This window comes from Mustela putorius, unplaced genomic scaffold (assembly GCF_011764305.1).
Source record: "Mustela putorius furo isolate JIRA1106 unplaced genomic scaffold, ASM1176430v1.1 tig00000228_pilon_pilon_pilon, whole genome shotgun sequence".
NCBI classification, from domain to species: domain Eukaryota; kingdom Metazoa; phylum Chordata; class Mammalia; order Carnivora; family Mustelidae; genus Mustela; species Mustela putorius.
Window position 1 is genome coordinate 4,539,533 of NW_025421322.1, and position 17,148 is coordinate 4,556,680.

General features: G+C 38.3%; 1 protein-coding gene across 5 annotated transcripts in view; it reads left to right on the top strand.

The window, feature by feature from the left end:
• VPS13B (vacuolar protein sorting 13 homolog B) overlaps positions 1-17,148 on the top strand; it is a 762,523-nt gene that overhangs the window by 603,591 nt on the left and 141,784 nt on the right. For all 5 annotated transcript variants that reach the window (XM_045077980.1, XM_004768902.3, XM_004768901.3 and 2 more), the window contains exons 37-39: positions 2,821-3,023; positions 5,867-6,068; positions 6,341-6,525. In XM_045077980.1, coding sequence (XP_044933915.1) covers positions 2,821-3,023; positions 5,867-6,068; positions 6,341-6,525 — 590 coding nt within the window. The remainder of the gene's footprint in view (positions 1-2,820; positions 3,024-5,866; positions 6,069-6,340; positions 6,526-17,148) is intronic.

Below are 17,148 nucleotides of genomic sequence, written 5' to 3' on the forward strand. Positions count from 1 at the left end.
AACAGCAGTTTGGTTTTTTTTTTTAAGATTTTATTTATTTGTCAGAGAGAAGAGGGAGAGAGAGCGAGCACAGGCAGACAGAATGTCAGGGAAAGGCAGAGGGAGAAGCAGGCTCCCTGCCGAGCAAGGAGCCCGATGCGGGACTCGATCCCAGGACGCTGGATCATGACCTGAGCTGAAGGCAGCTGCTTAACCAACTGAGCCACCCAGGTGTCCCCAAAAAAGTGGTTTTACAGTGGCAAAACCTGGCAGATGCCACTTTAGTCATACAATCAGAGTTAATATTGCCAGTAGTGAAGCATCAATATCACATACCCCAGTATATGGTAACATGGAGAAGAGTATCACTTCTCGGGGGTTCTTGCCAAAAATGTATAACTTCATTCTAAGGAGAAAACATCAGATACACTCAAATGGAGAGACTTTTGGCAAAATAATTGGCCTGGATTATTCAAGAACATCAAGGTCATTAAAGACAAAGAAAGGAGACTAAGGAGACTGAGAGCTAAATTCAGTGGGGATCCCAAGTTTGGATCCCAGACCATCAAAGGACATTTGTGGGGGAAATGGCAAAATTTACATGAGATCTATAGATTACTTACTGGTATGCTATCAGTGTTGATTTCCTGATTTCTGTATATCTGCTCAGGTTACATAGGTAAGAGGTATATGCTCGGGAACTCCGCACATTTTTGCAAGTTTTAGGTGCTTCTAACATTGTTTCAAAATAAAAAGGATTTTGTGTGATATTTTTTAGAGGAGGGGGCCTTGGCATAGATGGCTTCTAAGGTCTTCTCCATCCTACCTTATTATTCTATGACACAGTGATGCAAAATGAAGAATGGCAAATATTTAAGCACTCTGCTGTTTTGTTTGTCAATTAAAACATATGTTGAGACATAAACATTGGATCACATTTTATACTGGCAATTCAGTTTGGTGGGGTATTTCTTGAAGGGCTATTCTTGTGCCCAGTCCTATACTGAATCAGATGGTCTTGCCTCCGGAATGGTCAGTCTACTAAAGCTTGAAAGTGATGTGGTCTACATTTCAATCATTTAGCTTACCAAAGTCTCTCTTCCTTGGTGTTTTAAAATAACGGAGATAGACAGAATGATCTAGAAATTAAGTCATGGAGATAAGAGAACAAGAGCCCCCAAAGTGGGCCCTGAGTTTTTTTAGTCTGGGTGTCTGGCCAGGTAATAATAAACCTTAAATGAGGTAAGCAACCTAGGAGGCCCTTGGTATTAAACATTTTGTGTATGAGGAACCAAAAGAATATTCACATTAAGATTACTACCAGATAATTGGGTATTTCACTCTAGGGCAGAATGAAGATGCATATATTGGGGAATAAAGGGAAATATAATTCTAACATTCCCTTACTACTCATTTGCTGGATGACTGTACTGAATCAAGCCTATACTTCCATAATCCCCATTATGAGAAATTTTGGAATAATTAATTGGTATGTTTCATTTAGCAGATATTTACTACTGAGAAGTAAATATTTCAGGAAATGTATTGCAATTAGATCAGGAAGTTATGGCTTGTGTTCTAAACTCCATTAATGGAGATAATTTTTGATTCTTGGGTATTTGGGGACCTGTTTGTTTCTTTTTTTTTTTTTTTTAATTTTCTGTTTTATCTCTTTTCTTTATCTAAATGAGGGGTAGTTGTGAATCAAGAAAGTTGTATAAATGAAATGGAAATCTTGGTGCCATAATAGAGTTGAAATTTATGAAACGGATTTCTGCCATCCTAAATTTTAACTGAAGTCTTAGCCTTAACTTACCTGGGTATGATGTCTTCCGTGGAAGATTAGAATTTATGGTCTTATTTCTGCAGTAGGAGCATACAACCTACATGAAGTTTTCAACTCTCCACAGAGTTGAAGAGTCAGTGTGGGTACTGTACTCTGAAACGTGTAGACTATGGGCCTAAGGTGTTTTTTAATCTTTCATCTCTTTTAAGGATCAAATATCATTAGAAAAATAAGCCATGGGCATTACAAATGTGGTCTGGTGAAATTCAATATTCACAATGACAATTCAGAATATGAGCTCCTTGGGGGAAAGTTAACCCACCACTCTAACTTTGCATCCAAATATCTTAAAGTGTGCTGTTGGTTTTATGAAAAGGTTTTGATCTACACTTCTAGTTTAAGTTCAAAAGAAAACCTACAATTTAAAGTGTATTCCTTTTCTGGGTATATTTACTTTGAACTATAGCATATAGTTTTTCTCATAAATCTAACCTGCCACTATCTGTTTTTAAGACTTTGTAAACTTCAAGTGGTTATGATGTGTGAAGTTTGGATTAAACTAAAATTTTTAGAAAACACATGTTATATATTTTGATTGTTTTGAATTTTAACATAGGCCAGTCAAAAACTTGAGTGTCTAGCAAAGTAATATACTTACTTTGTTACTATAAGAAATCACGGAAAATTGCCCTTTCCCATCATGTTAACAATAGACAAATGAAGCAGCTGTTCTTATTCTTAATGTAGTTGTTTGAAAAACTTGCACAATTTAATGAAAATGTCTCTACTCATAAAACCTAAAATGCTCACACATGGAAAAAGTCATAATGTTTTGGCAAATATTTTTTTGTTAGGAATGTGAAAGAGGCATACCTGCTTCATTACTAGAATTCTATGTAAGTAGCGTAAAACTGTGGGAGAAAGCCAACTGAAAAAGAAGACTAACAAAGGATAAATTAATGCTTTTTAAAAATATGGATAGTTCTTACTCAAACATACTTTTTTGACAAAGAATAATTATAACCTATACCCCTCTCCTTTTTTTTCTTTTCCAGGCGTAATTCTTGGGTCTTCGTTTCTACTCAGCATAAATGATTTTCTGCTTAAAACAAGTCTTAAAGAAAGAAATCGGATTCTGATAGGACCATGCTGTGCTTCTGCCCATCTGGAAGCTAAGTGGTGTAAACACAGTGGCAATCCAGGCCCAGAACAGTCCATACCAAAAATAACCATTGATTTAAGAGGAGGTCTGCTACAGGTTTGTGGGGATTGGCCACATTTTTCCCCTAATTTTCAACTAGCCTTTTTTCATTTTTTGAACTGTTTCACTAAATCTTGATATGGTGAGAAAGAGTATTATCCGATTGATCTCTCTCTCTCTTTTTTTTAAGATTTTATTTATTTTTTATTTGGGAGAAAGAGAGAGACAGAGATAGTGAGAGGAGCATGAGAGGGGAGGAGGGGGAGAAGCAGGCTCCCTGGGGCTCCATCCCGGGATGGTGAGATCATAACCTGAGCCAAAGGCAGATGCTTAATCGACTGAGCCACCCAGGTGCCTCTAAATGATCTCTACTGAGCTTTTTTAACAGCGTTATTGAGATAAATTTCACATACCATATAATTCACCTAAATAAAGTGTATGATTTAGTGGTTTTTTTTTTTTTTTTAGTATATTCATGACGTATGCTCATCACTATAATCCACTTTAGAAACATTCACACAACACCCTCAAAACCCTGTACCCATTAGCATTCATTCCCCATTACCCTCTAATCCTCTCTAGATCTAGGCAACTACTAATTGTTTTCTGATTCTGCATATTTGATTGTTCTAGACATTTCATGCAAGTGGAATCACCTAATCTGTGGTCTTTTGTGACTGGCTTCCTTCACACAATATAGTGTTTACAAGACTCATCCATATTGTTGCAGGTGCCAATACTCTGTTCCTTTTTATGGGCCAAATAGTATTCTGTTGTAGGGCCATACCGCATTTATCTATCAGTTGATGGACATTTGGATTCTTTCCACCTTTGGGTATTATGAATGATGCTTCTAGGAACATTTGTGTTAAGCTCTTGTGTGGACATATGTTTTCCTTTCTCTTGGATATGTGATTAGGAGTGGAATTGCTGGGTCATTAAACTTTTTTCTAATTATAGACTTTGCTAGTTATGAAGTAGCCAACGTTGTAAGTGTCATCTCGATATATAAGTGTCTCAAGCACAGTGTCATCAGCAATATATAAGAACCACTTGCCAATGGTAGGTTCTTTAGGTATTATAACACCTGATGATTCACACTTGGCATATAATCAATTACAGCCTTTTACACTTTTGATTTATAGCTATGTATGGACTGTGTGAGGATATTTAGTTTATTTCTTGGTAACTTTCTAGATGGTTAGATTTGAATGTATTCTTTATATGATTTGATGTCCCCTAAGTTTAACATAAATCCAAAAACCTTGAGAAATTCACAATTATGAAAATGTAAATGACTGATTTGTTAGTAACAGAGGCATATTACATATGAATTTCTTGTTTTTATCTACAGGTCTTGTTGCCTTGACTTTTTCACCAGTTTTCTTTCTGACAGGGAGCTAGATGTGGAAAGATTCTAATAACTTACTGCTTTGTATTGCTTTGTGGAGATTTTTGGCATCTATCAGAAATTTTCATGTATTTAATAATAAGTGTATCATTTCATGTTGTTTTATCAACAATATTAACAGTATTACCATTTTCCCAAGACAGCAAAGTAACTCCTCATTAAAATCAACAATAAGACAAAAACATATTATCTCTACATTATAAAGTCACCGTCTCTTGACAGTTAAAGCCTAAAGCACAGTGTTCAACTCCCCAGCTTGGGGAGTTTTTCAAGATCCAATAAAAACAAGATTGAAGAGAACACAGTAGACTTAGTATCATATCTCTTACCTTTATTTCTGTTGCCTTAATTCCAGAGAGCAGGACCCAAACTTAGGTTTAAAGTTTACCCACACGTGGGATGCCTGTGTGGCTCATTTGTTAAGCATCTACCTTTGGCTCAGGTCATGATCCCGGGGTCTTGGGATTAAGCCCCACATTGGGTTCCCTGCTCCATGGGAAGCCTGCTTCTCCCTCTCGCACCCCCCTGCTTATGTTCCCTCTCTCATTGTGTCCATCTCTGTCAAAAACAAATAAATAAAATCTTAAAATAAAATAAAATTTACCCACAGGGGTAGGGTTATTTTTTCCTACTTCGTTATATTTTTTCTCTTTTCTGTGTTAATCTGGTTCTCTTAGAAATAATGGTTGTATTGCCTTTATCCAATATATACAGACAAGTGTAATATTATTTACATTTTGAGTCCTCTGACATTAATCATTATTACCCACTGGTCATACTTCTGTTATGGACTAGTACTCTTCACATGGAGGAAAAAAAGAGAATTTGATCCACTTTATTAGAAAAAATACCAAGGCCTTTGTCCTGAAACTCTACTGTATCTCCTCTATAGTTGATTATCAGAGGCTGAGGAATACTGTATGTTGGTACATTCTCACTAAACACAGAAGTTGGGAGCCTTGTGAGTTCAAGTTCATTGAGCATCTTCTCTCTCTTTTTCTCTGAAGAGTAAAAGTGCAAAGAATGGAATCTTATAATTAAGAGGTGTTTGTTAAATCTCATGACAAGGAAGCTATTCCACAAGGTTATTATTCCACAAGGTTATTATTATTCTTTCTTTTATTAACATTTCAGCCTAGAAGATCTTCATTACCTTCTCTCGGACTGTAATAGATACTGTTTTCTCACTTAGGCAATTTAACTCATAAACATTACCTTGCACTAACATAATTTCATTGGTAACCCAGCATTGAAAATTGATTGTTATTCGCACAACATATGATGTAATTGACTTTCTTGTTTTTATGTATTTACTCAAGTAATAGAAATTCATCCCATAGGTCACTTAGCAATTATAGTTAAGTTATTGTCAATAATTAAATTGAATGTAATTATGGTCTCACCTTAACTCTGGTATGATTGTGCCTAATTATCCTCATGAAATGTTTGTATTTAAAAGTCACTAAAATTTTTCATATGATTCTTAAAGGTTTTCTGGGGTCAAGAACATTTGAACTGTTTAGTGCTTCTACATGAATTACTCAGTGGATACCTCAACGAGGAGGGAAATTTTGAAGTTCCTGAAGCAGTTCCACACATGCCATCTCCTGTGGAAAAGAACCAGATGTTTCAAAGTGAACAAAGTTCGGATGACCTACGGACAGGCCTGTTCCAGTATATACGAGATGCTGGTAAGTAGCAACAGCTTCAGCGTGAAAGAGAGTTTTTACTGCACGTTCACTAACACATCAAGATCGCTTGAAAAGTATGTTAATAGCTGCAGTACAAAAATAGTACATTACCATTCAGTCTGTCTTAGGGGAAAATTCTTAATTTGTTCCTGTCCTAAAGCATCTAAAAATGGCCAGCCAGCTTCTTTACATTCTTACCTTTTATCCTCATAATGTTTCTGTACCATGTTCCATTTCAAAAGCATGCAGTTAATTATTTTTTCCTTTAACAGAACCTTTGAAAATGCCTGGTGTCTATGAAGTCTTGTTTTACAATGAAACTGAAGATAGCTCAGGGATGATGTTATGGAGATATCCAGAACCCAGAGTGCTCACCCTTGTACGGATAACTCCTGTGCCCTTCAACACCACGGAGGATCCGGATATTAGCACCACAGACCTTGGCGATATGCTTCAGGTAAGTAATGACTATTCATTTCAAATAGAAGCACTGTGGAGTAGTGCTGATTAGATACTAGGAAAAAAGATTAGAGGAACGCTTTGGTGGCTCAGTAGGTTAAGCCTCTGCCTTCGGCTCAGGTCATGATCCCAGGGTCCTAGGATCAAGTCTCGCATTGGGCTCTTTAAGACTCAGCGGGGAGCCTGCTTCTCCTCTGCCCACCTCTCCCCCGACTTGTGTTCATGTCCTCTCTGTCTCTCTCTCTCTGACAATTAAATCTTTAAAAATAATAATAATTTAAAAAGATTAGAGCATTCCTGTTTTTTCCATCAATAGTATCAGAGAGAAATGCGCACAAATCTACGTGTGTGTTTGTGTGTGTATGGATACATACATATGTATATACATATCCACAAAATAGAAATTTTAAAATAGGGAATAATGTAATTCAGATTCATGATTCGTGGCAATTTTGAGAATTCTCAGTTCTGCTCTTAGCCCTTTTTATAGGTAGGTTATGTCACATGTTCTCTAATTGTAATGGGACAGGTGTCATTCAGTTCACCACACATTTTTCGAATACCTACCATGTGCTCACACTCTTCATCATTTCTAGAAATAAAATAGAAATAAATATGAAATAAATAAATAAATAAATATGAAATAAAATGTCCACGTAAGGCCAGAATGGTTGACCCAGTTTTCATCTTCATTTCCAGAGCTGACAATGGTCTTGGGCTTGAGGTCGCTGAGAGGAAAACTATCTAACCAGTGATCATGTTCCATGTGACTTGATGAAAGTTTGTTGCTTGTCATTTCCAGAGTTTAATGTAAATGTCATTGAGGTTATCACTACATTAGCATTCTGCTGATCAGTATTCTACAGATCTGAATTTCTCCAAAAATGTGTTTTCCTCTTAGTGCCCCACCTATCACTAGATCACAGATCAGAACAGTGAAATTGCTCTCTTTCCCTGACTCCCCACATCTCCTCATCAATAAGTCCTGTCAGTTCTTATTATCCTGATGCCTCAGAATACATCCCTATTCTATCTACCTCCCTCTTTTTATTGGTACAACTGGAGTCCAGGCTGCCACCTCTCTAGTCACTGTTACAGTAGCTTCCTCACTGGTCTCAAGGATTCCATTCTTGACTCCCTGTAATGCATTTTCCAAATAGCAGTTAAAGTGATCTTTTAAAAACATAGATGAGGTCACATCACTCCTCTAACTTAGAACCTGATGGTGCCTTCCTCTACTTCTTAGAACCAGAGTCAACCATCTTGCTATAGCCTATAAGGACCCGTGATGTGTGCCCTGCCCACCTTGCTGACTTGGTCTCATGCCGGTCTCCCTATTCCTTACTATGTTCCAGCCATACTAGCTGAGCATACCACTTGAGAGTCATTTCTCTTACTCTGTTCCCCCACTTTGTCAGTCAGGTGCCAGCCCAAATGTTCTGTCATGGCTGGGTAAACTACCACTTCTTTATTCTAAATTATTACATTACTTTGTTTTACTTTTGTCATACTCTGATTACTATTTAGTTATTGTATGCATTTATTTATTTACTTGCTCATGGTCTTTCTCTCTCTACCATTAGAAGATAAGCTCCCTGGGGGTACCTAAGTAGCTCAGTTGATTAAGCATCCAACCTTCAGTTCGGTCAACCCTCACGGCTCAGGTCATGATTTTAGGGTCCTGAGACCAAACCTTGCATTGGCTCTGTGCTTAGCAGGAAGTCTGCTTGGGTTCTCTCTCACATTCTCCTTCTGCCCCTCCCCCCACTCATGTGTGCGCTCCCTCTCTCTCTCTCAAATAAATAAATAAATCTAAAAAGAAAAGAACCTCCTTCTATTTCTTGATCACTTTTATCTAGCCCTTGTTATGTAGAGGTATATTCACCAATTTTTTCTTTCTTTCTTTCTTTTTTTTAAGAGAGGGAGTGTGGGGAATGGAGAGAGAGAATTTTTTTTAATTTAATTTAATTTAATTTTTCTTCAGTGTTCCAAAATTCATAGTGTATGCAACATACCCAGTGCTCCATGCAATACGTGCCCTCCATAATACCCACCACCAGGCTCCCCCAACCCCCACCCCCCTCCCCTCCAAAACCTTCAGTTTGTTTCTCAGAGTTCACAGTCTTTCATGGTTTGTCTCCTCCTCCGATTTCCCCCAACTCACTTCTCCTCTCCGTCTCCCAGTGTCCTCCATGTTATTCCTTGTGCTCCACAAGTAAGTGAAACCATACAATAAATGGCTCTCTGCTTGACTTATTTCACTCAGCATAATCTCTTCCAATCCCATCCATACTGATACCAAAGTTGGATATTCATCCTTTCTGATGGAGGCATTAATACTCCATAGTATATATGGACCATTCCATATATACTTTATCCATTCATCCATTGAAGGGCATCTTGGTTCTTTCCACAGTTTGGCAACTGTGGCCATTGCTGTTATGAACACTGGGGTACAGATGGCCCTTCTTTTTCACTACATCTGTATATTTGGGGTAAATATCCAGTAGTGCAATTGCAGGGTCATAGGGAAGCTCTATTTTTAATTTCTTAAGGAATCTCCATACTGTTTTCCAACGTGGCTGCACCAACTTGCACTCCCACCAGTAATATTCCCCTTTCTCCACATCCTCGGGTAGAGAGAATCTTAAGCAGGCTCCATGCCCAGCAGGGAGCCCAACATGGGTCTCGATCTCACAACCCTGACATTATGATCTGAACCAAAATCAAGAGTCAGAAGCTTAACTAACCAAGGCACCCAGATGCCCTCCCCAATTATTTTAATGAGTGCTCTCTACTTTTTTTTTTTTAAGATTTATTTCTTTGAGAGAGAGAGAGAGAGCATGCATGGGGGAGAGGGACAGAGGGAGAAAGAGTCTTAAGCAGACTCCGTGCCAAATCCAATTTGAATCCAAAATTCATACTAACATATTAACATTAACATATCATATTCTTGTTAAAATTTCTAATTATATTTAGCCAGATGTTCACCTTCTGAATTGATAACAATAAAATGTGTCATCATTTTGTCAAGTGAACTTGAGTGTGCCGAAATATTTGATTTGACAAGATGACAATGGTCTTTGATTTTTTTTCTTGTGATGAGAATTTTTAAAATCTACTCTCTTACAACTCTGCTTTGATTCTTTAAATCCTTAAATTTGTTTCCTCTCCCGTTAAGATCATATTCATGATTACCTTCTCTACCAACATTCATGGATTATTTTTGCTATGTAAAACAGCAGTATCTTTGACTGCTACTGCCTTACTAGACTTGCTCAAATGCAGAATGTCTTTAGTATCTTCAGTTAAAATGAAAATACATATCAAAGTTTCAGCCTCATATAAGGGCTTCTTTCTAACTGCTTTGTGGGTTCATATTTGTTAAATGTGAACTAACATAAGTCTGGTAGCTATCGTAGTATTGTGCCAGTTGTATTAAAGAAGGCATTTGAGTTAGTACATTCACCTGTGACGTGTTCTCTATCTTCTCACTGACATTGGAGGGGCAGAAGAGCATTCTGGTTAAGCTCTAGCCAGAATGCTAGATGTCACCTTAGACAAGTAACTGAAGCTCTCAGCCTTGGGTTTTTTGTTTTGCTTTTTTTTTTTTTTAATCAATAAAATGAGACTATCGATAATGTGATGATTATAAGAGGGAATATTTGAAAGGCACAGTGAACAGTGCCTGGCACACAGCGTGTGCTATGTGATACTTAAGTATGAGTACTACCAATTACTACCATGGTGACAATTGTCCAAAGTCTTTTCATCTAAGAGAAGCGCAGGCTAGACCAGAGAGAGTGGGGGCCGATGATTCTAGTAGCAGTCCAGAAGAGCTGGGGCAGTCCCGCAGCCCAGAGACTGTACTTTTCACATAAGCAAAGCAAAGCACTACATGAAGGAAGCCTGGCAGGGGGCAACAAGCAGAGAGTTGGTATCAAAGAGGTGTCACATCTTATTGAAGAGATAGGAACTGTGTTTGTGGGTAGAGTTCAAAGACAGGGATGCTAGTCTAAGAAGGAAGAAAGGCTTGACCTCCTGTGAGTTGAAAAGGAGAGCTTGATCCCAGCAGTAAGAACACCCAGAATCAACAACTGGCATGGAAGAGTAAAGCAGGACTGACCCTTTTGTTCCCCTGATGAGGAGCAGAATTTGACCCAAGGGTTGGGGCGAGCCTTACTAGTAGAAATAACCCTCTGGGTTGCAATCTTAGAACTGTACAAACTATTTTGTTTCCTTGGAGCTTCTGTGGAGAACAGAAAATATGTTGCATGAATCACAGCTCTGATTCGATATGACAGCTTTTTCCTTGAGCACTTGCAGTGCCAGACCTTGGGCTTGCTTCTGGGGATTCAGGTCCTCAACTGAATGCTGGAGTTAATGTTATTTACCTTTCAGAGACATTACAAGAATTGAGTGAAATATTATAGCTAAAACAAATAAATGCCTTACACATAGTGAGCTTTCAATAAGTGCTCATTTCGTTCCTGCCACTCCTCCTTCACAAGCAGATGTCTGGACCACTAAAAGAACCTTCTAAATAAAATTCCAGCTTTGGTCTTTCTTCCTTTATGCTATCCTGCTAAGTTCTTCAAGAAACAGGTGGATTGTATCAGTTCCTTGAGAAAGGCTTTCAATGGTTCTGTCACCCTGGTCAACTGACCTTGAGGGTCCTGCATAGCCTCCCCACCCCCCACCCAGCTTTACATTTCACTCCATTACACATGACTTACCCTCCAGTCAGACCGGCCTGTCCAGCCTTTACCAAAGCTGCCAGTGACAGCCCACTTCCACACTTACTCCTTCTTCATTTGAATCTTCCCCTTTCTCTGCTGAGATCCTACCCGCACTTCCAAATAGCCCATATGCCCTCAACTCCATGAAGCCTTACCTGGATGCCATCTCCACACATAGTACCCCCTTCCTCTGTAGTCCTGCGACACTCCATAGCACCACTTTTATGCTATTTCTTACCTTACTCCTCACATTTTATGTGTTCATATCTTGTCTCCTAGATTGTAGGTTTCCAAAGGCAGTGATTGTATCCAATCTGTCATTATGTCCCTTATAGTAGCCATTGCCCTGGAGATGCTCAGTATAGCAAATGGATGAATGAAAGCATGAGTATCCATGTTTCTGTTTTGTGTTATTCCAAAGTATTACATTGTTTGTCATAATTGTGTGGGGCTATTGAATGAGTTTGGTTTTACAAACTGAATTATGTCAAGATGCATTGTGTTATGCTTCACTGGTATTATCTACCATAAACACACAGTCTAATGTCATTACATTACATAGGCTTTTGGTGAGATCATTGAATATACTGCCAAGCCCACTGCCCCCTAGATAGAGGCTACTTCTTAAATACAAAGATAAGTTAATCTCTTTGGTTTTAGTCCTGAAAACAGAATCAAGTTTGGTTGACTTCTTCCTTGAGGACCGTTTAGTTCATAAAAAAACTGACCTTATAGAGTTCACTTATACAGCACCCTCAGATTTGTCCATTTATATATCTTTCCATGACTGAAAATGGCATTTATAAAGTCTCCCCATATGAATTTATGGAATTTATTTTGCAATTGTAATGAAAATTTGGAAAACACGTTTATAATATTAAATCAAACTAACCAGGTTCTGTATAAAGACCCGAAATTAATGTTCACAGAAAGTAAAAGGAGCCTATTTTATGGTCAGTTCATAATTTTAACATGTTAATATTAAGTATTAGCAGTATACTTAGGTATTAATAGGATTACAACTTGTAGGGTAGAATAATGCCATCAACCTAGAAGGAATATTGTATCATTTTAGTGAGCTTAACTGTCAGAATTTCTGGCCCTGTGTCTGGCACGTTCTAAATTTTCCTTTCCTCATCTTGTGTACACTGCCTACTTAGGATTCAATTTTGGAAATACACAAGTACCCAGATTATAAAATTTTAATCCATGTTTGGAGTAAAGTTGATAATGGGTATTTTAATTCTCATGCAGATCTGTCATGGTACTTGTTTTTATTCTCTCAGTACTGTGTTATACTTGTTTAATATTTGTTTTCATCTATGCGTTGCACTAAATTTTGAGATATCTTCATTTGGTATGTGAGAATAGGCCAAACTGAGTATCATCTTTCCTCAAGGATCTTAAGAGTATAAAGTTTGAGCATTATAATTCAAGACAAACACTAAAGGAGTGGGATCACTGAAGCAATTTAAACAGAGGGGAAGCAAAGTTAAGGAAGTAAATTGGAGGATGAGTTTGGCATTGATAACATACAATGTAGATTAAAGGAAAAGAGGTAAAAGCTAAAGTCAGGAATTCCTCTAATGTAAGAAACATCTAGGGTGTATATAAAATTCCTAGCGTTAAAGCCAGAAGAGAAGGATGGGACACCTGGGTGGCTCAGTTGGTTAAGCATCTGCCTTCTGCTCAGATCATGATACCAGGGTTCTGGGATCGAGGGCCACATCAGGCTCACTGCTCAGTGGGGACCTGCTTCTCCATCTTCCTCTGCCTGCTGCTTTGCCTAGCTGTGGTCTTTCTCTTCTCTCTCTCTCTGCCAAATAAATAAATAAAATCTTTTTTTTTTCTTTTTAAGTCAAAGGAGAAGGAAAGAAAATGTTCAAGTAACTTGAGGAAAAGTAAACACAGGTTCACAAAAGTTTACACCAAAAGAATTAATTAATACTTAGATTCAGATCTATACTTTCAGAAAATGTGCATATAATTAACAAATGAGGTAATCATCTCTGTCATTTTTATTTCCACTTCTCCCCAACATTTGTTAGCATTTCTCCCCAACAAAGAATTATTTGATATCTTCTCAATTTAGTGTAGGATACTATAATGTATGGACAATGAGGAAATAAAGAGATTGATCTGTCCCTATTCTTACAAGGTTTATAATCTACTTGAAAAAAAAGAGGGCATAATTACATACACTGCAAACTCGTAAGATAAAACAGCTAAATATAAAGATAGACCCATGCATTTATATAGGAAGAATCATGTAATTTGGGAAATTCTAACATCTGAAAGTAAGCTGAATTAGTTGGTAACAAAAGAATTAATTTGTGACAAAAGCTGTAGGATTTCATAGCACTTTCTCAGTGAAAAAGGCATTTTCAAGCTTGGGAATTTAGTGCAGAATTCTTATGAAAAAAACATGACTAGAGTCCATAAATGATATCTTCACAAGGATAACAGGAAGAAAAAAGACAAAAGCAAGCTGTGTCATTTGTTTATTTCTGGTGGAGAAGGAGAACAGTAAGCCAAAGAAATCAGTGCACTCTTGTAGGGTTCATTTTTGTTTATTCAGTTCTCAAAAGTCAGGGAAATTATTTTTTAAAGTCACACTAATACGATTATAAAAATCAAAGTGAAACCACATTGGAAGAATAATGAAGAAAAAATTACATAATTCATACTTGGAAACCAAGGAGAATCTAAATGGTTAAGTTAACACACTTTTGCTCCAGTGTGTTATGATCTGTGTTTCACACCCAGAACTGTGCTAGATGCTTTGCATAATAACCTTGGTAAATCTCATTTTATCCTGTGAGGTGCGCGTTATCCCCACTTTATAAAAAGTGAGGAATCTGAGGCCAAGAGAATTAACTTGTCCTGAACTATAAGACTTAAAAATGGGAGATCCAGAATTTTATCCCAGGTCTTTCTGACCCCAAAACCTATGGTTTTTACCCTATTTATACAACATTGGGATGATAATACCGTAGATGATACATTCAGGTGATAGTGAGCTACTCTGTTGAAAATGTGAAAGAAAGAGAATAAAATTATCCTTCTACTTCAAACTATGAAAGCATGAAATCATGAATCTGACCCCAAATATGCAAAATAACCTTAAACAAATAAAAGGACTCCTAGACACACAAGATGGATTGGATATTAAGATAGCTAAAGAAAGAATGTTTCCTTCAGAAGGAAACTGGTCAGCTCTAGAAGCCTAGTAAGGTCGCAGAAGCATTTGTTGGCAAAAGCTCTCCAGGCAGCATCCAAAGAAATGGTGCCCAAACGTCTGGTTCACCTGGTAGCTAAATCCTGTCTCTGGAGATGAATATAGCAGCTGTCAGATCTCCGTGCCTAACATTCAAATCATCTAACTACCCAAACAACCTTCTAACACTTTGGCTCCCAATGTAATCTGTCTACAGAGAGAATATCGTATATTGCTCAGGCCAGCATCAGTATCCAGGCCGCTTGGCAGTTATACATCTCATGGTAAATTAATAACTTGGCATCTGGTTTATATATCAGTCTCTAGTGAACTGTGTTGCATGACTCAGCATACCTAAGTCTAGTCAGTGCTGGCGCACCATGGAAATCTCCTAAGACTGCAAGACCAATGGCCAGATCTTGAACGATGGCAAATCCATCATGTTGAGTACCCTCTTGTGGAGCCCTGCCTTCCCAGCGTGCTGGTCCTTCCCAGATGACATCTCTGTTTTTGCACTGTGTCACCAACGTTCCCAAACAAAATTCTACTCTCACTACCATGAAGAGTAGTGAGATATCTACCATGAAGTAGATATGATGTATGTAAAGCACCCAGCCATACATAGTTCGGGGCTTAGTAAGTTATTATTACAACACACAGTAAATGGGAGCTGCTGTCAGCATCATCATTATCGTCATCATAGCAATTGATCAAAGAACCTACTGTGTAGACCAAGAAAGCCCTGTTTTCTGAGAAAGACTTTTTTTGTATTTATAGCCTGTTGATGTCATAACAGTTGTTAGGAGTGCTGTGCCTGTGATTAATAGCGTGCTTTCACTGACAGAGACTGGTTGCTGTAAGAGGCACTACCTTCCCGAAGCTACATGGTCAGGCCCTCCGAGGTAGTATGTCAGCTCCAGTCCTCCAGGTTGCAGGTAGCAGAAACCCCTCTGAAGCTGACTTAAAGAAAAATGGGGGGGGATCTAGTATCAAGATACAGTGGGGAGTTGGAGAGGCCAAGGGCAGCAGGGCCTCTCAAAGGATGAGGCCAGGAATGGAAGATGGGAACCGTAGGGAGTATTTATACACTATCACTTTTCTCTGCTTCTTTCCCTATGTTTGCTTCATTCTTCCCTTTCAACAACTAGCTTTCCTTCTCAGGCCTGCTGCCACAATTCCCAGAGCCAAACTCAAGAGTCACAAGTACAAGTCTAACGTCCAGTTGAGTTCCACATTCTTCATCCACCTAGAGGGGTGTCAGGTGTTCTTGGTTCATTCAACTATGGTCATCAGGTGGGGTCACATTCCCCAACATGGCTGTGAAGTAGGGGTCATTGTGAGCTCGGTAGATACCCCAAAAGGGATCCATTTTATATTGGATCTCTCTTACTCTTCTCATTTTTCACTCTGCCTGGTTTGGCCAAACTCATGCTCTGTACTGGCCTTACACTGTCAGCTGCTTCTTTCCAGCCTAACTCTGAAGGTCTGTACAGCATGTCGTGTTCTTCCAAGAGGGAAACCTTTTACATATGGTCTGTGGTTTAGAGAAGCTTCAATGCGGGCAGAGGGTCTCTAGAAAGACTGCCTCACTAAAAAAAAAAAACTTGATTCCTTTTTGCTATGGTTTTTCCAGCTTTTCCCTTTGCTGCTATTGACAGAGCTGTTTCTCTCTCTACATCAAAGGCTGTCTGCATCTGGAGAAAAACCTCACATCACTTCTTAAATCTTCTCGTTGTCCTCTCCTAGCATCCTCCCAAAGTATCGATTCAACAAGCTCCTATGTCTTACTGACACATAGGAATTATTTTCTTATCCCCCAAATGCTTCAAATCTATGTCTTTCTTGGTCAGCCCTTCCTTTTTAATGCAATGACTGTGTAGCAAATTAGCAGCTTCACAGATTCTCTGCTTTCCCAGGTCTAATGAAGTGTAAGAGCGTCTCATATAAAACCGTTTTCTATTTTTGAAATCAGGTTTACGATGGGATGCTTTGTGCCTGTCGCTTAGTGGTGATTTAATCGTGTTTGGTTTTCTGATAATATCCTATCTTACATACTTACCCACAGGTGGAATTAAAGCATCATTAAACCTTATAGATATGTGGGTGCTATTCTTTTTCATAATTACATGGGAAAATGTCTCATGTCAGGCAATGATACTCAGTATTATCCAATAAATGAGAAACTGGACTTTGCTGCTTTAAACTTGATTTTATAAGCTTCCTGTAATTCTAAAGCACATGTACCTGATAGGCAAAGGTGATGATATTAGCACCTGGTGACATGACATAAAAAGAATCCTTCTGAGACTTACTTGCAATCCAATACGATGTACCTCTTCCATGCACAGCTTAAAAAGAATAAAAGGAAGTGTTCTTGGGTGTTTCTTTTCAGCTGTGTTGGGCGGTTCACTTAGAACTGCAAATATCTTCCCAGAATCCCGAGCCTTTTTATTTTATAAGCAATTCGAGCCCACTGGCAGCTGTACTAATGTGTCCCAGAAGGCTTTGCTCCTATCCATCATCTTCAGAAGGGGTGCTCAAAGCCCAGATATGAGATTCATTGTTGTTGAAATGCAGAAATTAAAAAAAAAAAAAAAAGAAGTCCTGGGAGCTTAAGGGAAGTAAGAGGCAGAGCCAGAGTCTTAAGAAATAAGGGAAAAGCAAA